General features: G+C 40.6%; 1 protein-coding gene and 1 pseudogene across 1 annotated transcript; both read right to left on the bottom strand.

Moving 5' to 3' along the window:
* Positions 1-14: 14 nt before the first annotated feature.
* LOC112172233 (probable polygalacturonase) lies at positions 15-2864 on the bottom strand. Its single transcript, XM_040512914.1, has 5 exons — positions 2746-2864; positions 2260-2586; positions 1341-1461; positions 1070-1244; positions 15-982 (listed from the first exon to the last, which is right to left on the bottom strand). Exons 1-5 carry the CDS (start codon positions 2773-2775, stop codon positions 208-210), a joined length of 1428 nt encoding a protein of 475 aa, XP_040368848.1. The 5' UTR covers positions 2776-2864; the 3' UTR covers positions 15-207.
* Positions 2865-3231: 367 nt separating this feature from the next.
* On the bottom strand, positions 3232-14437 carry LOC112172223 (annotated as a pseudogene).
* Positions 14438-19762: the final 5325 nt, after the last annotated feature.

The raw sequence follows: 19762 nt of genomic DNA, 5'->3' as shown, positions 1-19762 counted from the left end.
GTGATTCAAACCCAATAAACTCAAACTTTCGCTCAACCTTAAACTTGGTCTATCAACAATAATTAATACAACCTCCGTTTATTTACAGTGATGGAGTAAAAGTACATGATGCGATTTCAGAGTACTTCACCTAAGTTACTACATGAAAAAAAAATTAAAAAAATAATATCTGAAAAAATTATTGTGAATACTTATGATGCTAAAACATCAAACCTTGGCAAAACCTGCAAAACAAGTCGTCAAGTTAAACCCTTCAATGGCTAACTTATCCTCGGGGAAAGCACAATCGACTGGTTTTTGCTGCTGGAGTAACAAATCACATGCCTTCGGAGTCACATTGCTCGTAATTCCCTCAATACCAGTACAATTCCACAGAAGTTTCGTAGGATTCGCAGAAAGTGAGATAGAAACATTAGACATGCAAATTCCCTTGAAAGGGTCATTAGCAATTCCATCTAATTGTGCTGGAATGGAAACATTCTCAGCCACGAACTCTTTAAAGTTGATGTTTTGAATCACAGGAAGTGCATTTGGATCAAAATCATTGTTCGGATGCGAACCATAAGCGCCTGTCATCCAAAAAACATATTTCATTGTCTTCAAGGTCACTCTTCTTGCATAGATATCTTTGACATAAGCCCCTCTTCCAACAGCGGTTTTGATCCTAATGCTGGATTCAGTGTTAATAGCTGTGACGTCCTCAACTCTAACGTCTCTGATTCCTCCGGACATTTCACTGCCTAGGGCAACGGTGGCACTTTTAGGTGAAATGCAGGTGAGCCTCCTGATCACAACATGCTCTGTCGGCATTCCAACTTTGATTCCATACTGATCCCATCCACTCTTCACTGCAATGCAGTCATCCCCGGATACTATGTAACAGTCTTCGATTCGAAGTTGTGAACACGAGTCTGGGTTAATCCCATCTGTGTTAGGAACGTTAACTGGTGCAAGGATAGTAATCCCTTGGATTGTTATATAGCTGCAGATTAATACTACATTGTTATCGCACAATGATACGCAAAGAAGTAGAAATATATATAATTGAGGAGACGAAAAGGTCAAAAACCTGCTGTAAATGGGGTGGACATGCCAAGATGGAGAATTGATCAGAGTGAGATTAGAGATTTGGATGTGATTAGAGTACATAATCTCAATCAAGTATGGACGAGTCACATTCAAAAGACCCTTGCGGTACTTGTCCCACCAAGGAGCACCTTGGCCATCAATGGTGCCATTGTTACCTAAGACCCAAGGAAACCCATTAACAATGATTATTGACTCAATATGGAGGTAAAAACAATTATGCAAAACCATTGGTAAAATATGTGGTTAACTACCAGTAATTATAACGTCGGTTAGGTTTGTTCCAAAGATGAGACTGCTAAACCGTCCATCGGGGGCATCTCTACCTCTCCCATATGAAGGCAGTACCGGAAGAATAGGCCACTCTGACTCATCCTGTCATTAAAATGGTTAACTTTAAGATGAAAGATAACTCATTTGAAAAATAATGCTCCTCAAAAGATGGGGTCATTAAAGTACTCTATGGAATGAAATGTAGTACTTCTGCAATGTTCTTGGCTTACGACAGTTGTTTTTCATCATTGAAGTTGCTACGTACATCAATTATTCATATTAAGAGCATCTCCAACAGAGTAGCTAAATTTAATTTTTAGCTATATTTAACTATGTTTGAAGCAAAATTCAACTCCAACAGACTAGCTATAGCTTAGCTATATTTAACTTTAGCTAAATTGGCTAGCTATATTTAGCTAGAGAATCCTACATAGCTAAAGCAAAAGTTATATTTTTCTCTCTTCTTTTGTCCACATGTCAGTTTACGATTTGATGAAACATAATATATCACTTACAAATAGCTATCATTGATGGAGCAACATTGTTAAATTAATAGCTATATTTTACAAGTTTAGCTAAATTTAACTAAAAAATAAATTCTACTGTTGGAGATGCTCTAATCGTCATGAGTTTTTAATTTTTATACCATACTAATCAAAGAAAATAGAACCTTAGAAAACAAACAGAGGGATCGAGAATTTCATTTTGTTGGATGGACTCCTCAGATTCTCAGACTTCAGTGATTGTAATTACAATCAGCCTAAATTAGCTAGTTGCATGCAAATTACAATCAACCATATACCAGACTTTCTATGGTTAAAATATATATATATATATATATATATATATATATAAATATGCAAGAAATTAATCAAACACCAAAAGAGCCAGAAATGAAACCTGAGTCCCATGAATTATAGCATCCTTATGGAGGAAAAGGGTAAAATGGCTAGTGAGGTTGAAGCTCCCGGTAAGCCATTTCCCGGGAGGCACAATGAGCTGTGCTCCACCTTTCGATGCGGACTTGCTTAGATGATCAACTGCAGCTTTGAACGCCTTTGTGTTTAATGTTTTTCCATCGCCAACGGCACCGAAATCAGTCAAAAGAGCACTGTGCTTCCGGCATTTGATGGCAGAGTACGTAACCCCATCCTTAATCTTCTTCACGTTTCTACATTCTGCCGCTTGTAGGAATAGTAATCCAAATATAACAATGGTTGCAGCAGCCTGTAATTTTTCCAAAATTACAGGAAAGAAAAACAATACATTAATTCTCAAGAACATTAATGTTCAAATATCTGGATGTGATTCAGACCAGAATTCAAGCATAAAAATTGCAACATAAAAGATAATTATGAATTTGGGATTAATAAATTATGTACATACATGAGACATTGCTGATGATTTTAAGTCCATGATATGGTTTTGATAATGTAAAAGGAAAATTGTACATTTTGTTGAGAAAGAGGAAGATAATTTATAGAGCAAGAAATTGATTTGTGTTGTTTTCTGTCTAGAAAGGAAATTAAATTGCTATCACACAGACGTTGTATGATTGAAAAGACATAAGAGGGACACAAATAGTAAAATTATTTTGTACGTACATTTTAGTCAACTGTAATGGTTAATTTAAGAAAAGTTTAATCAGAGAATAGACAAAAAAAAAGAGAGTAAGATATGAAATGCAAGTACAGTAGTTGTTTCTCAGATTTCGTTCAAGCATATATGTATAGAGGTAAATTTTATGCTCATTAGAAAGAAATAAAAAAGAAGGAAAAGATATCTTAAAAAGCCATTTTCATTAGTTTTATTCATTTATTGGAATTCATATATGAATTGTTAAAACTTGTGTATGTTCGAGCATCAACATTCTCATTTGTATGGGCTACACAATCTTAAGCAGAACATGCAACTCGTCAACTTAACATCCTCAATGGCTATCTTATCCTCAGGGAAAGCACAATCTACTGGGTTTTGCTGCTCGGGCAACAAAAGTCTTTTGGAGTCGATCACATTGCTTGTAATTAATGCCCTCAACATCAGTACAATTCCACAACAGCTCCTTAAGCTTTGCAGCAGTGGCGGACCCAGGATTCAAGAGTGGGGTGGGCTTGGATTTTTTTTTTCTCAGGTAAAGTGATAAGAGAAATTATTGCGACACCAATGTTTAACTAAAATATATTATACCTATTTTATTGAGTTGTCAAAAACAGAGACACAACTTAAACCAATATTAAATAGATCACAGCAAAAGAAAAATAATTTGGAATCATTTTTTATTAGAAGAACATAATGAGAGAAATAATATTTTCGACAAAAAAAAAATTAAACCTATTTAATAGAGGTATGAGTGGAAGAAAATAGGAAAAAATAATTAAAACTATCATTTAATAGGTATGAGTAGAAGAAAATAATAAAGTAATTATACCTAGCGTATGGTGGAAGACAATAGGAAGAAGTAAGAAATATGAGTGGAAGAAAACAGGCAGAAGATGAAGTAACAAAAAAAAAACAGAAAAAGAAAAAGGCCAAAAGGAAGAAGTAAAAGAAAATATGAGTGGGATGCAGTGTGCAAAGAAAAACACATAAGTGGGACTCGAACTGGGGTTGGCTTGATGAAAGCAAAGCATGTTTGCCAACAGTTAATTCACCTCCCCCTTGGAGGTTGCATATACCAGGAAACTTATAATGCAAATCTCGGGCGGGCTTGAGCCCACCCAACGATGAACGTAGATCCGCCACTGCTTTGCAGTCAATGAGATACTCACATTAGAAATGCAAACTCCCTTGAAAGGGTCGTTAGCAAGTCCATCCAACTGTGCTGGCCTGGTAACATTCTCAGCGACAATCTCTCTGTAGTTGATGTTTAGAATCACAGGAAGTGCCTTTGGATCAAATCCCTCGTCTGGATGCGAACCATATGGGCCTGATATCCAAAAAAGGTACTTCATAGTGTTTGAAAGTACTAGAATTGGGGGGGGGGGGGGTGGTGAACAGGCAAGTCACTCCTAAAAGCACTCAATTTTTTGAACGTTGCTGAGGGATTGAAAAGGGCTTGCTATCCCTAACCAATAAGAATAGAACCACTGAAATTAACTTGTGCACAAAGAACAAGAACATAGAACAAAAACACAAAGATTGTTTACGCAGTAAAACCCTCAACGTGAGGTAAACAACTGCGGGGCCTTAACTCTTGAAGGCCAAGTGCTTAAGCACACACTATAAGATCATAAACAAATTACAAGGTATACAACCTCTCGGATAACTCTGGACTCGGTTACCTCTAGCTAAACTCTTCTTTAGCCTGGTTGAACTACCTCACACCAATTTGTCTACAGCTTCTAGATGTGCTTCACTCGTCTTGAATTCTTCAATCTTTAATTCTAGAACATGCTTGATTCCCAACTAAACTCGTAGGACCTTCGAACATGTAGAATGATATGAATGATTTATGAGTGCATTCTTGACTCGTAGGTTCACTTTGACATGGAACAAATGAACCAACAATCAAGACACGACTTTGCCTTTTGATGCAAATAACTTTTTGTCGTGCAAAGCATAAAGAAAATAAACCTAATGCAAGACATATATATGCGTCAAGAGTAGACTCCCCCTAAAACAATTAGGTGTGATAAATACCAATAAAAGTAAATTGACACCTAATAGGAAACAAATTTCCCTAAATGATAATATTGTTGAAGGATATCGACATAATGTGTGCCTCTACAAACTAGGGTTTAGAGTTGTAATAGGAAAGTACCCTAGGTATACTAATTGTATTCCGATTCTGTTACCTTTTGTGTACTCTGTAAACTCCCTATATAAAGGGCTCCTATTATCAATAATAAACACAATTCTATTCTCCTACAACACGTTATCAGCACGAGTTCTAACCCTAGCTTTAGAAAAAAAAAAACCCTAGAAGAAAAAAAGACTCTGCCGCCAACCCAAAAAAAAAAAAAAAAAAAAAAAAACCCCAGCAGCAGCCTAGCCTCCAGCCCACTGCACACCAGTCTTATCTTCCTGCCGGCCGCCGCCACCAATCCGATTTCACTGTCCCTCCAAAACCCACAGCAGCATATCGAAGCGCAGCTCCAGCATATCTAATCGCAAGCCCACCTGCCTTGCGTCCCTCCAGCCCACTGCAACCCGCCGAGCGATACCAGCCCAGGCCACCGAACTCCAGCAGCAGCAGCAGCCCCGGCCTCCAACCTGCAGCAGCCCAAGCCTCCGGCCTCCGACCTGCAGCAACCCAAGCCTTCGATCAGCCTTCCTCCGCATAGCCCGCGCACCAGCCCCCTCTGCACACCGGCGAATTGCAGAAGAACCAGAGGAAGAAAAAGTCGCGAAAAAGAAGGAGGAGGAAGACCGAAAGAAAAAAGAAGGGACCAGACCGAAAAGAAAAAAAAAAGAAAAAAAAAGAAGAAAGAGACGGGACCCGGCCGACCAAAAAAAAAAAAAAAAAGGGAGGAAAGCCCAGAAAAGAAAGAAAAACACGCCTGCTCCAACACGCGCGTGTCTTCAAGCTAAATCACGTAAGTTTTTATAATTAAGGTTGCTGCTTTCTTGTATTTAAATTCATTTTATTTTCTGCAAATAATTGGAATATATGTTGCCAAATGAGTTTGATATTTAACAAAGCGGAATTGTGGGGATTCACGCTTAACGAACTAAGAGTGTTCGTATGAACTAAGAGTGTTCATAATTAAACGAACTAAGAGTGTTCGTGTGAACTAAGAGCGTTCACAATGCTTGGACTAAGAGCGTCCATAAGCATCAAATTGCGACCATATTAAAACATTATTGTTTGGTCTAATCCAAAAGAGATTCTTGGAAATTGATTTCTTGGAAGCATAGCTCAGAAATCGTATTATTTTAGTTTTCGTGGAAGTTTAACTCCGAAACTAATATATTTTCTCTTCTTATTTTCAGGATGTCGAATGAACCTAGACTCGACTTTCCCATGCTTGACTCAACAGGCTCGAATTACCACAGTTGGGTAACCGATGTTGAGAATCATCTCACTTCCAAGGGAATATTACCCATAATCCAGGCACCTAACCCGAATCTTTTGTTCAACCGAACATCTACAAAGCATGCTCAAGCAATTATCTTGATGCGACGCCATATGGACAAGGCACTCAGATTGGAGTATATGTCGATCAAGGATGCAAGAGAGCTATGGGTAGCGCTAGAAGAGCGTTTTGGCAATGTCCAAGATTCCCTCCTCCCTGACTTGAAGGTTCAATGGAACAATCTGCGCTTTGCTGACTTCAAGTCTGTTACTGAATATAATTCAGAGGCTCTTCGCTTACAATCCATGTTGAGATTCTGTGGACAACCTGTCACAGAGCAAGAGCTAATTGAGAAGACTCTCTCTACCTTCTCCGTTTCAGCCATTGTGGTATCAAAGCAATACCGTACTGAAGTCAATGCTGGACGGATCACGAGGTTTCATCAGCTTATCAATATCATATCTGTAGCTGAGAAACATGATAACATTCTCGTGAGTAATTCAAGGCCCATTGGAACTAAGAGCGTTCATGAGGCGAATTATAATGCACCCAAAAGAGGGCGCAAGGAGCGGAACCCTAGGAATAAGGGACATGAGGGACGTATGGGTCCATATAACAGCCCTAATCAGGAAGGAAACCGCAAGTTTGGAGCGGATACACGTGGTGGCAAAGCCACACGTGGGAGAGGAGGTCGTGGCAACCTTATCCGTGGTAATGGAGCCATGGCTCGTGGTGGTGGCGCCATGGGTCGTGGTGGAGGCGCAAATCCTCCTAGGGAACTCCCACAACGTGCACAACGTGCACCTCAATTGAAGGGAGGCAACCACAATGATATGTGTCATCGATGTGGATCTAGTGAGCATTGGTTCAAGCGATGCAAGGCAAGCGAGCAACTAGCTTCAAGATACAGGGCATACATGGACCTGAGGGAGCAAGAAGTGTACCTTGCAGAAGAAGAAGAAAATGGTGGAGACGTTAATCTCACCATGGAGGACTTCAAAGCTGAAGATGAAGTGCACAAGGATGCTGCAGACTTTGATTAGAAATAGTCCTCTTTATTTTTCAAGAATCATGTAATAGTCAATAAATGACAATTGTGTTAACTCTTTCTTATGTGGCATACCCAATAAAATATGATGTCTAGGAAGGTCATTGAGATAATTGGTACTTAAGCGAGCCTCGCTCCACCAACCTCTCTCTCTACTTTCCTGGTCATACTCTATTGGAGTTGCCAAACGAATAGAGTGACTACAATGTGTCTCAGTTTGATTTTCTTTATTTTGGATTAGACCTTTTTGGACCAATTGATGTAATCATTTGCTACATTTATTAATAAAGTATCGTATTATTCAATGTCATGGACATGTTTTTAATTTCGAACTTTATTTTTTCTCAGTATGTTTCCTGGAGAGTTGGAATGCCTTGTTGATAGTGGCACCACACATACTATATTGCGACATAGGCAACTATTTCTATGCATGACGCCTAGTCGATCTTCTGTGACTACGATGGCTGGGCCATCACAATTGATTCATGGTCGAGGACCAGCTCAATTTATGTTCCAAATGGCACAAGTATTAATGTCACCGAAGCTCTATATGCTCCTAGGGCTGGAAGGACCCTATTGAGTTTTAAAGATATAAGAGCCAATGGTTTTCATGTGGAAACACATTGTGAGAATGGACAAGAGTTCCTTTGCATCACCTCTAATGACTACGGGCATAAACGCGTATTAGAGAAACTTATGTGTCGCTCTAGTGGGTTGTATGCAACCACTATTCGAGTCATTGAATCCAACCATATCATGAGAGATGACTTATGGGATTCTGACACATATAGGCTTTGGCACGATCGTCTGGGACACCCAGGTCGTGATATGATGATCCGTATACTAAAGACTTCACACGGACATCCATTTTTCAAAACGAAAAGAAGTCAGAACGAAATTTCGGTCCAAGGTAGGGCTAGAGCCGCCTACCCCCTGCGGCCCAATAGTGGTATTGACACCAATAATGCCTCCTTGGTTCATTTCTCTACTTCTAAAGTCAATTGTGACTTCGTGGCTCAACCGGATTCTTCCATGGTTGCTTCTAAAGCCCATCTTTCGTTTTGCAAAGCCTGCTCTTTAGCAAAATTAGGATCGAGACCATCCTATGCAAAGGACACTAAACAAAATATTCCATTCTTGCAACGAATCCAAGGTGATATTTGTGGACCTATCCAACCAACTTGCGGACCATTTAGATATTTTATGGTGTTGGTTGATGCATCAACACGTTGGTCACATGTCATGCTTTTGTCCACTAGAAATGCTGCATTTGCTAAACTCCTAGCACAAATCATTAAGTTAAGGGCTCACCACCCTGATCATCCCATTAAGTCAATTCGTCTTGACAATGCTGGAGAGTTTACGTCAAAAACTTTTGATGACTATTGCATGTCCATTGGGATTGAGGTTGAACACCCTGTTCCTCACATTCACACCCAAAATGGTCTCGCAGAAGCCACCATTAAAAGACTTCAAATGGTTGGTCGAGCATTGGTTATGCGCACCAATCTCCCTGTTTCTGCTTGGGGCTATGCAATATTGCATGCAGCTGTGCTTATTCTTCTGAGGCCTACTGCCACTCAACCCTTCTCTGCATCCCAGATGGTTACTGGGTATGAGCCTAATGTCTCACACTTACGCATATTTGGGTGTGCAGTTTATGTGCCAATTGCGCCGCCACAGCGCACCAAAATGGGTCCTCAAAGACGATTGGGCATTTATGTTGGATATGACTCTCCAACCATTATCCGCTATCTGGAACCCTTGACAGGCGATCAATTTACCACAAGATTTGCGGATTGTCACTTTGATGAGACAGTCTTCCCGTCGTTAGGGGGAGATAAGAACAATAATGTTCAACAGGAACGACAGGAATTGTCGTGGTCTGTCCCCACTTTGTCTCATCTTGATCCCCGAACCGCACAGTTCGAAATTGAAGTGCGGAGAATTCTCGATCTTCAGAACGTAGCAGAATCTATGCCTGACGCGTTTTCTGATATCGCTAAAGTGACAAGATCACATATACCTGCTGCAAACGTGCCTGAAAGGATTGATGTCCCTAAAAATAGTGGACATGGCGCCACCTCTAGAGGTATTGAGCATGGCGCCACCATCACTAATGGTGATGGCAATGTGGCTCAGGCTGGGCTCCCAGCAAGGAAACGTGGGAGGCCCAAAGGTTCGATGGATTCTCGCCCGAGAAAGAAAGCGAGTTTGGCACAAAAAGATCCATTAATCATCGACATAAATAACCCGTCTCATGAAGATATTCCGGATTACGGTTATGTCCAAGAGACATCATTGGGGGATGCTCCAATGTTAGAACCAATTCCAGATAATAGAGAGATCTCCATGAATTACACTAGTGTACATGAGACGTTGAGTCGAGACTCTATTATCCTTGATGATGTGTTTGCATATTCTATCGCTCAAGGAATTATAGAACATGATGATATCGAACCTCGCTCCGTTGAAGAATGTCAACGTAGAGCAGACTGGCCTAAATGGAAAAATGCGATCCAGGTTGAATTGGATTCACTAACAAAGAGACAGGTATTTGGGCCTATAACGCTGACACCCCCAAGTATAAAGCCTGTTGGCCATAAATGGGTTTTTGTTAGAAAGCGTAATGAGAAAAATGAGGTTGTTAGATACAAAGCCCGCCTTGTGGCGCAAGGTTTCTCACAACGCCCTGGAATCGACTACGAGGAGACATACTCTCCCGTAATGGACGTTATAACGTTCCGCTACCTTGTCAGTTTGGTAGTTTCCGAAAAACTTGACATGCAGCTTATGGATGTGGTTACAGCATATCTCTATGGGGATCTAGATTTAGAGATATATATGAAGGTTCCAGATGGACTTCAATTACCCAAGTCAAGTGGCTCTAAATCACGGAGCGCGTTTTCAATAAGATTGAGACGCTCACTATATGGATTGAAACAATCCGGACGGATGTGGTATAACCGTCTAAGTGACTACTTGATTGGGAAGGGATATGTCAATGATGAAATATGCCCGTGCGTGTTCATAAAAAGGACAAGTTCCGGATTTGCAATTGTAGCAGTTTATGTCGATGACATGAACCTAATTGGAACTCTAGATGAGTTAAAGGAAACTGTTAAGTATTTAGAATCCGAATTTGAGATGAAAGATCTTGGGAAAACACGGTTTTGCCTCGGATTAGAACTCGAGCACCGTAGTGATGGGATTATGATCCATCAGTCAGCATATACTCAAAAGTTATTAAGGCGCTTTAATGAAGATAAAGCAAAGCCTGTGAGTACTCCTATGATCAGTCGTAGTCTTGAGCTAGAAAAAGATCCGTTTCGTCCAAGGGATGAGGACGAAGACCTATTAGAGGCTGAAGTGCCCTATCTAAGTGCAATAGGCGTATTATTGTACTTAGCTCAATGCACAAGACCAGATATCTCATTCGCAGTGAACTTGTTAGCTCGACATAGTTCTGCGCCAACACGCCGCCATTGGATTGGCATAAAGACAATCTTTCGATACCTGAGAGGTACGATTGATATGGGCTTGTTTTATCCCTACAGAGAGAAGAGAAACAACGGAAGTGTTGGATCGGACTCCACAAGGCAAAATGCCACCTTCCGTGCTCCTCCTCCCCTCCATCAAAATGACAACGATGTTTTGATGGGTTTTGCTGATGCAGAGTATCTCTCTGACCCTCACAAAGGTCGCTCCCAAACGGGTTATGTCTTTACCATGGGAAGCACTGCGATATCTTGGAGGTCTACAAAGCAGACCCTTGTTGCCACTTCCTCAAATCATGCAAAGATTATTGCTCTACATGAAGCCGTGCAAGAATGCATATGGCTAAGGTATGTAGTTAGACACATTCGAGGAACTTGTGGTTTGAAGTCTACCACAGATAAACCTACATGCATTTATGAAGATAATGCAGCTTGCATTGAGCAAATGAAGTTAGGTTTCATCAAGGGTGACAACACCAAGCATATATCGCCAAAGTTCTTTTACAATCAGCAACAACAGACACTTCTAAATATTGAAGTGAACCAAATCCGATCAGAGGATAATGTAGCGGACTTATTTACTAAGTTGTTACCAAAATCCACCTTCGAGAAACATGTGAAGAGCATCGGATTGAGAAAGTTATCCGAACTCCCATGATTGTAGCAATCAGGGGGAGATATTGACATCAGGGGGAGGCATGATGTCTACATGTTATATCTCGAAAAGTGAAGGACGTGTTGTGCTCTTTTTGTCCTTCGACCAGGGTTATTTTTATCCCACAGGGTTTTTGTTACCTGGCAAGGTTTTTAACGAGGCAACAATCAAAGCGTCATCACCAAGTTTGAGCGGCACAAGGGGGAGTGTTGAAGGATATCGACATAATGTGTGCCTCTACAAACTAGGGTTTAGAGTTGTAATAGGAAAGTACCCTAGGTATACTAATTGTATTCCGATTCTGTTACCTTTTGTGTACTCTGTAAACTCCCTATATAAAGGGCTCCTATTATCAATAATAAACACAATTTTATTCTCCTACAACAAATATGCAATAAGAACTTGATTTTATCCTAATAAAAGGAGATATGTGCTCTAAACAATACACGTCCAAATAAGAGAATTAAACACTGACATAACCACTTGATATGATATTCCTTTTAAAAACCCAGACACCTAGACAACGTACAAGGTGAGAATACTAAACAGACCACTTCAGGATTGAAGCACAGCTAACAATTAATCTTGGAACTCAATCATGCACTATGTAATGAATGAACCTTACCAGACCTTCCATATGAGTCAGTAGGATCTTGTCTTGTGTTTCAAGCCATGAACCTCAATGTCAATTGTTAAGATCATTCTTCTCAAACACACTCTTAAGCTAGAACTCTCTAGTTTTGTATAAAGGGAATGCCAACATACAAGTTCCTATATATACTAACAGTGTTCAATGTTAATCGTTGTACAAAGATGTCATTGACATCAGCCCCTCTCCCTTTAGCTGTTTTGATCCTAATACTAGATTCAGTGTTAATGGATGTGACATCCTCAACTCTAACATCTCTGATTCCACCGGACATTTCACTGCCTAGAGCAACGGTAGCACTTTTAGGTGAAATGCAGGTGAGCCTCCTAATAACTAGATGCTCGGTTAGTCGGTTGGCATGCGAAGTTGATTCCATCCTGATCCCAGCCACTCTTCACTGCAATGCAGTCATCCCCCGAGACTATGTAACAGTCTTCAATACGAGTTTGTGAACATGAATCGGGGTTAATCCCATCTGTGTTGAGAACGTTAAATGGGGCAAGGATAGTGAGGCTTTGGATTGTTATGTTGCTGCAAATAATACGAGAATGTAATCCACATCGACATGCAAATAAGTACAAAATATATATAGTTGTCCCACCAAGGAACACCTTGTCCATCAATGGTGCCATTGTTACCTAAATCCAAAAGGAAACCCATTAATATTATAGAATTTACTGATGCAAAACCAAATTAGTTAAGTGCTTAAATACCAGTAATTACGACATCAGTGAGGTTGCTTCCAAAGACGAGATTGATACGCCTTCCACCAGGGGCGTCTCTGCCTCTCCCCTATGAAGGCAGAACTGGAACAAGAGGCCATTCTGATTCATCCTATTGTATTGGTCATAATCAGACAGACTTCGATCCTCAAGTATAAATGTATTGATTTATTATTAAAACTAGCCTATAAATTAGTTAAGCTACTTTCAAGGTAATGACAACCATTAGACCTAAACTTAAATATTGTTGGTGATACTTATGGATTGAAGATTGTGAGAAGCCTTGTAAAAGACTGCATTATTCATAACCAACCTCCTTCAAACTATGTGATAAGGTTTGAAAAAATATTATGAAGAGAGAGGCGGAAAAAGAAGTGAAGTGAAGATGATGCGTAGGCTCGAGGATTTTCATATATAAATGGATGAATTCAGTAGTCAAATTAAGATTTTCAATGGGTGTTACATACAAAATGTAACATTTCATCAGCCCTTTGGGTCAACTAGTTACATAGAACCTCTAGGTTAGTGTTCCTCTCGCAATGCAATGAAAATTTATGTTTTGTTGCATTGTGAGCCTGAATACAGCAACAAACTAGTTTGGTGTTGCAAGTCATATATTGATTTGTAGAAGAATGAATCATATGTTTGTTTTATTGCCATTAATTGTTATTTCTATCTATTTTGTGCTCTAAAAAAAAAACCTAAACTTAAATATTGTAAATGAAATACAAATAAGGAATTAATTGAATAGGAACCAAAAGGGCCAGAAATCAAACCTGAGACCCAAGAATAACACCATCATTATGGAGGAAAAGGGTAAAGTAACTAGTGAGATTAAAGCTCCCGGTGAGCCATTTTCCGGGAGGCACAATTAGTTGTGCTCCACCATTCGATGCATACTGGCTTAGTTTATCAACTGCGCGCATCTTTGAAGGCCTTTGTGTTCAGCGTTTTCCCATCTCCAACGGCTCCAAAATCAGTCAAAAGAGCACTGTGTGCTTCCGTCAGTTAATGGCGGAGTACGTAACCACATCCTCAATTTTCTCTCTTCTACCTTCTACTGCTTGTAAGAATAGTACTCCCAATGTAACAATAATTGTAGCGACCTGAATGTTTCATAAGAATATAATTAAACAGAAACATATTACCTCAAGAATGTTCTATTTAGAATACAATCATAAAAGAATTGAAACATAAAAAATAAAAATAAAAAGATCAAACATATTATGAATTTTGGAGATGGGGCATCGAGAAGAGGAGAAAAGTACATACATAAGACTAGGGTTGGGCATTTAAGCCCGAAAACCTGCAAACTCGGACCGTACCAATTATTTTTTTGGTCGAAATGGTTCGGGCCGGGCCTTGACTTTCAAACAAATGGTTTGGGAGGATCGAACACAAAGGTTCTAATCTTCACTCAAATACCTAAACCTAATCTTCAGCTTCCATTTCTAATTTCTACATTGTCTGAACGCACAAGAGGCGCCTCCATCTCTCACTTTCTCCCTCTCTTCCGCCATACTTGTGAGGCCGAGACACCAAATGGGCTCCGATCGAGAAGTCGCCCAGGATCGAGACACTGAGTGAGACGGCGCCCAAGACTGCTCTGTCTCTCTCTCTTTCCCTCTTCACTTCACCTACATGACGCCTCCTTCTTTCTCCCTCACATATCAATACACCGAGCGAGACGCTGCCCAGGACTGCTCTGTCCTTCTCTTTTTCTCTCTTCACTTCACCTCACGGCGCCTGCTTCTTTCTCCCTCACAGATCGAGATGGCATAATCCACATCATAAGCCAACTCGAAGCCAGAGAATAGGAGCCCGTTGTTCTTCAGGTCTGCCACTCTCGTTTTAGACTTTTAGCTTCATGGGTTCCTCAGTTTATTGATAAATTTGATCTCTTTTTGTGCTTATTTGGTTTGTAGCTAAACTGGGACTTGGGTTTTTGTTGAGTTCATTGCTTTTTGTGTTTTGAGTATTTTGAGTGTTCTTGCTGCATATTGCTATTTTGGTTGCTACCTGCAGTTTCTGAAATGAATGAGTAAAGTTGATTATCTTGAGTTGCAGTTTCTTGTATTTGTTTCTATATTAAGGTTTCTACATTAAGAGATCTGCAGTTTCTGGTATTTTTGTATATTGAGTTGTTGATAATCTTGAGTAAACTTTTGGCTCTTTAATGGTTCTTTGTTATTGAAGTAGGTTATTATGTCTGTAGTGCTAGTTGAGTAAAGTTGCAACTTGAATGGTTCTTTGTTATCTAAATCTATTTATGATGGCTATTGTAGGGAAAACTGTGGAAGCTAATTGATGGATGGCTGCATTGCTGCTGGATAGAAGACTAGAAAAATGGCTGCTAAATTGCTATATCTGAATTAGGACTTTCTATTTCATTGGATATTTGTATTTGAATTTGGACATGAATTGCAGCTTAAATTGTTCTTGATGAGTATTTGAATTTGGATATTATGTGTTCTGGATATTTGAATTTGCAGCTTGAATTTTGGATCTTGATATTGTGTTTTGATTCAAATCTTCAACAGGTTGATATGAATGAAATCTGGATATAGGGCAAAGTAGATCTGGATATATATAGGCATAACCAAAGGTAAAATACAGGAAAGTAGATATGGATATATATAGGCATTCTTAATACAGGTTTTTGAGCCCGAAAGCCCGCAAGCCTAGCCGAAAGGAAACGGGCCGGTCCCTGTTTGTGTCAAAACGGGCCGGTTCCGGGCCTAGTAAAATTATAGTTGGACCCAGTCCGTGCCCGGCCCTACATAAGACATTGTTAGTGATTTTGAGTCCATGATGATAGGTTTAGAAAGTGAAGAGAGAATATTGTACCATGAGGAAGAGGAAGAGAGAATTTATATATAGATCAAGGAATTCATAGTGCATTAGTGCATCGAATTTATGAAGGGAAATTATATGTTATCCTAGCTAGCATTCATTACATTATTGGAAAGATCGATATATGAATTGTTGTCTTATCCAAACAAGAATCCCACACTTCTAAAATAAACACCATGCACTTAAAACTAATCCAACCAAGAATCCCACACTTCTAAAATAAACACCAAGCACTTATAATAACTAAGCCAACCAAGAATCCCACACTTCCATATATGTATAAAGTTGGTGTTTATTTTTGCACTTACTTGGTCTTAGCTACCGGTAACTGATCGAGCTCTAACTGTTATGATCTCTAGGAGAAAAGATCTGGATGCCCTCTATATAAGAAAGGCTTATAGAAAAACAAGCATGCAGCCAAGTAGATACGCGTGCAAGGTTGGTTTTCGATTCTTGTTTCTTCCCGATATCTTAGGTACGTTTGATATTCACAGAACCTGATTGCTGGACTTCAGTTTTGAGAATTCAGGTTTCGATATAACAACAACAGTCACAAGACTTTAGTAAAACCGTAAGACGTGAGTACAGACAAAGATGAAATATGTATGATACTCTCGGTAACTATGATGCCTCGCCTTCTGAAGCCCTATACAGAAAAAAAATAAATAAATAAAATAACCAGTACGTGCATTAATTCTCAAGAACGTTAGTGTTCACTGTTCAGATTGCTGGATGTGATTCAAACCATAATGTAAGCATAAAAATTGCAATATAAAAGACAAATTATGAATTATTTAAAAAAAAAATTGGAACCCAATTTAGCTGGGAGGCTCGATCAGCCCCACATCCGATTCAATTTATTATATTAATATTAAAGTTTTGCAACCGGGGGACATAAAACCTGTATCCCATGCTACAATAGAACACTTACAGTAATCATTGTACAGTACATCCTGAATAATAGCAGGAGTCTCGATCCTCTCTAACCAAACATCATATATCCCAGCAACACTAGCAAGATGTGCAATACCATTTACTTCACGGTAGATATGTCGAATTCTAACATATTGAAAAGTAGATATACAATCATCTAAAACTCGACTTATCTCCGAATAATTCTCCTCATAACTATTGAGCGCAGCAGTCAGAAGGACAAAGTCACTCTCAATGTCAATTTCCGTCCAACCTTGGTGTATATATACCAAGAAGAAGATCAGCTCTACACGCCTCTAATTCTATATTAATAACAAAGTTTGCATGCAGAAAATGCCTTGCAATAGCTGCAATTCCCGTGCCCAAATCATCTCTGACCACCACCCCAATACCTTCAACTCCACAATCCGCTCTAAACGCACCATCAATATTAATTTTCAGCCATCCTGTGGGAAGCGAAATTATGAATTTTGGGATGGACAAATTATGTACATAAATGGGACATTGCTGATGATTTTGAGTCCATGATATGGTCTTGAGAATGTAAAAGGAATTGTACATACCTCCAATAATATGGAGTATTTACTACATCACCAAGCATAAGTAACACCTACTTTGGGACATCCACAAGACATGGCAAGGCCCAACCGAGACATGCATCGTGTAGCCCTATGTTCAGGCTACGCGGCGGTATCCGGAAGTCGCAAATCCGCCACCGGGAAGCCACCTTTCCGCCCTTGCCAAGATGCCCCCATAACATAGCTTTCTACATGTTAAATAGACTAGAATAGTAACTTTGCTTGTCCCACATCGAAGAACAAGTAAATGAGAAGCATTCCTTCATCTATAAAAGGAATGCCTCCTCCCACAACTCAACACATTCATTACATCTCTTGTAATCTTGTTAGGCCGCAAGGCTCGACACACTAGTATAGCTTTCAAGTGGACGTAGTCTCCCGCTCATGCGGAGGCGAACCACTATACATCTTGTGTCGTTCTCTCTTTATCTCTCTCTCTTTATCTCTCTCTCTCTCTTTCTTTATTTATAGCTAACTAGAGTCCCCTCGGATTCTAACGTTAACATTGGCGCCGTCTGTGGGAAGCCAACACAAAGGCTTCGTCACCTACCACGAACTTTGACCCAAAAATATCGAGTCAACGCTCATTCAACATCAATTAGGGGTCGGTCAACGCCCGGCGGGGTCGGTCAACGCCCGGCGGGGTCGGTCAACGCCCAACTCACAAAAGTCAACGCCGAACAAGGCTTGGTCAACGCTGGACTCCAAAAAAAAAAAAAAAAAAAAAAATCTGGGCTGCCAAATTTTCTCTGGACACCCAGAAATCTTCTCTGGGCACCCCTCCAATTTTCAAATTTCCCACCAGACTTCATCTCCGCTGCACTTCAACCTACAGCTCCGCCGAACTCTTCGATCTCCACTGAGCTCAGGCGCCGGCGAACTCCTCCGCCAAGCGGACACCACCGACCTTGCACCACCATCAGCGCCGCCGCACTCGGACTCTCCGCCGCACTTCGCTCCTCCGCTGGCTTAGCTCTCCACCAAACTCCGCCAGCCACAAGCAGCGCTCCTGCTCGGCAACTCCGAGTTCCGCCAAACTGCGGTCGCCCACGCCGGGGACTTCCGCTCACCAGCCTCGAGCTCTGCAGCTCCGGTGCTCCGCCGGGAATAGCTCCGCCCAACCTCATCCGCCGAGCTCCAGTTCCCCGCTGAGCTCCGTGGTTTCCGCCAGACAACAACCACCGTTGCGAACCAGGTCCTCCAGACAAACACGGCATCCGCCACCGTTGGTCGCCGGCACGAGCTCCGCCCACTGCAGGTCGGGGACTGCACTGTTGTTACCTTCCTCCGCCGGCCAAGTTCTGCTGTGCTGCTCCACTGCTAGCCATCAGCGCTCAGTTCCTCCGCTGAACCTTTTTTCCGCTGACTCGAGCTTCTTCCACCCGGCTTTGGCGACCGCAGCTCCTCGGCGCTCCGCTAGGAGACCCAAGCTCCGCTGGCAGCAGATGCCGAAACGCAACAACCAAGTGCTCCGCCTCTAGCTAGTCCTCCGCCGGACTGTGCTTCAGCGGCACACCTCCGCCGAACTTAGCCAACGGCTCCTCTCCGCTAGCCATCTCGGACGGCAGTGCTCCGCTCCACCAGCCTCCATCACCGCCAGGAATATTGTACATTGTGTTGAGAAAGAGGAAGATAATTAATAGAGCAAGAAATTGAATTGTTTGCATTCTGTATATAAAGGAAATTAATTTGCTATCACAAGACGTTGCATAATTTAAAGGATATAAGAGCAAAACACAAATAGTAACACTATCTTGTAGGTACATTTTAGTTAACTATAATGGTTAATTTAAGAAAATTAAGTTTAATCTGAGAATTGGCCCAGAAGAAAAACTGAAAAAGAGTAAGACATAAGGTATATAGAGATTACTTCCCTTCACTTTCAAATGATGTTATGGAATATGTGACAGTTTTTTTATTGGATTTAATCATGCTTGTAAGAGATGACAAGTGGAGAGCCCCTTAAAGTTGCAAATAGGAGACTAGAAGGAGCTGTGGAAGAAGAAGATCGAACTCAGAAGAGCCTTGCAAACCGCATTTTGGTGCATACAAGATGAAATTTTCGAGACCTACAGAATTGTTGGAAGGATTGGTCGTAATCAACCTGCCACCAATGCCCCAGACAGTTTTGGAGTTAATTGATGAAGGCTTAGATCATGTGTACTGTGTAAAGAGCCATAAAGAAAGAGGTCAAAAACCACTTCAGCTCATTCACCATCGACACCCACCATTCTTCTCAAGGCCTCAAGCTACATGTAGCACTTATTCCGCAATGTCCCCTAAAGAGTCAAAAACTCAAAAAAGATGTACATCTTCCACAAATAGAACCCAACAAAGTTCATTATATATATATATATATATATATATCAAACCCAGAATGCTAGCAGATGGCGGGCCTCCGCTTTTCTTTTCATTAAATAAACCGGCCGCCTTGTTAAAAAAAAAAAAAAAAA

Source organism: Rosa chinensis, chromosome 1 (genome assembly GCF_002994745.2).
Source record: "Rosa chinensis cultivar Old Blush chromosome 1, RchiOBHm-V2, whole genome shotgun sequence".
NCBI classification, from domain to species: Eukaryota; Viridiplantae; Streptophyta; class Magnoliopsida; order Rosales; family Rosaceae; genus Rosa; species Rosa chinensis.
The sequence above is the reverse complement of the archived record's forward strand: the minus strand, read 5'-3'. Positions and strand labels throughout refer to the sequence as shown.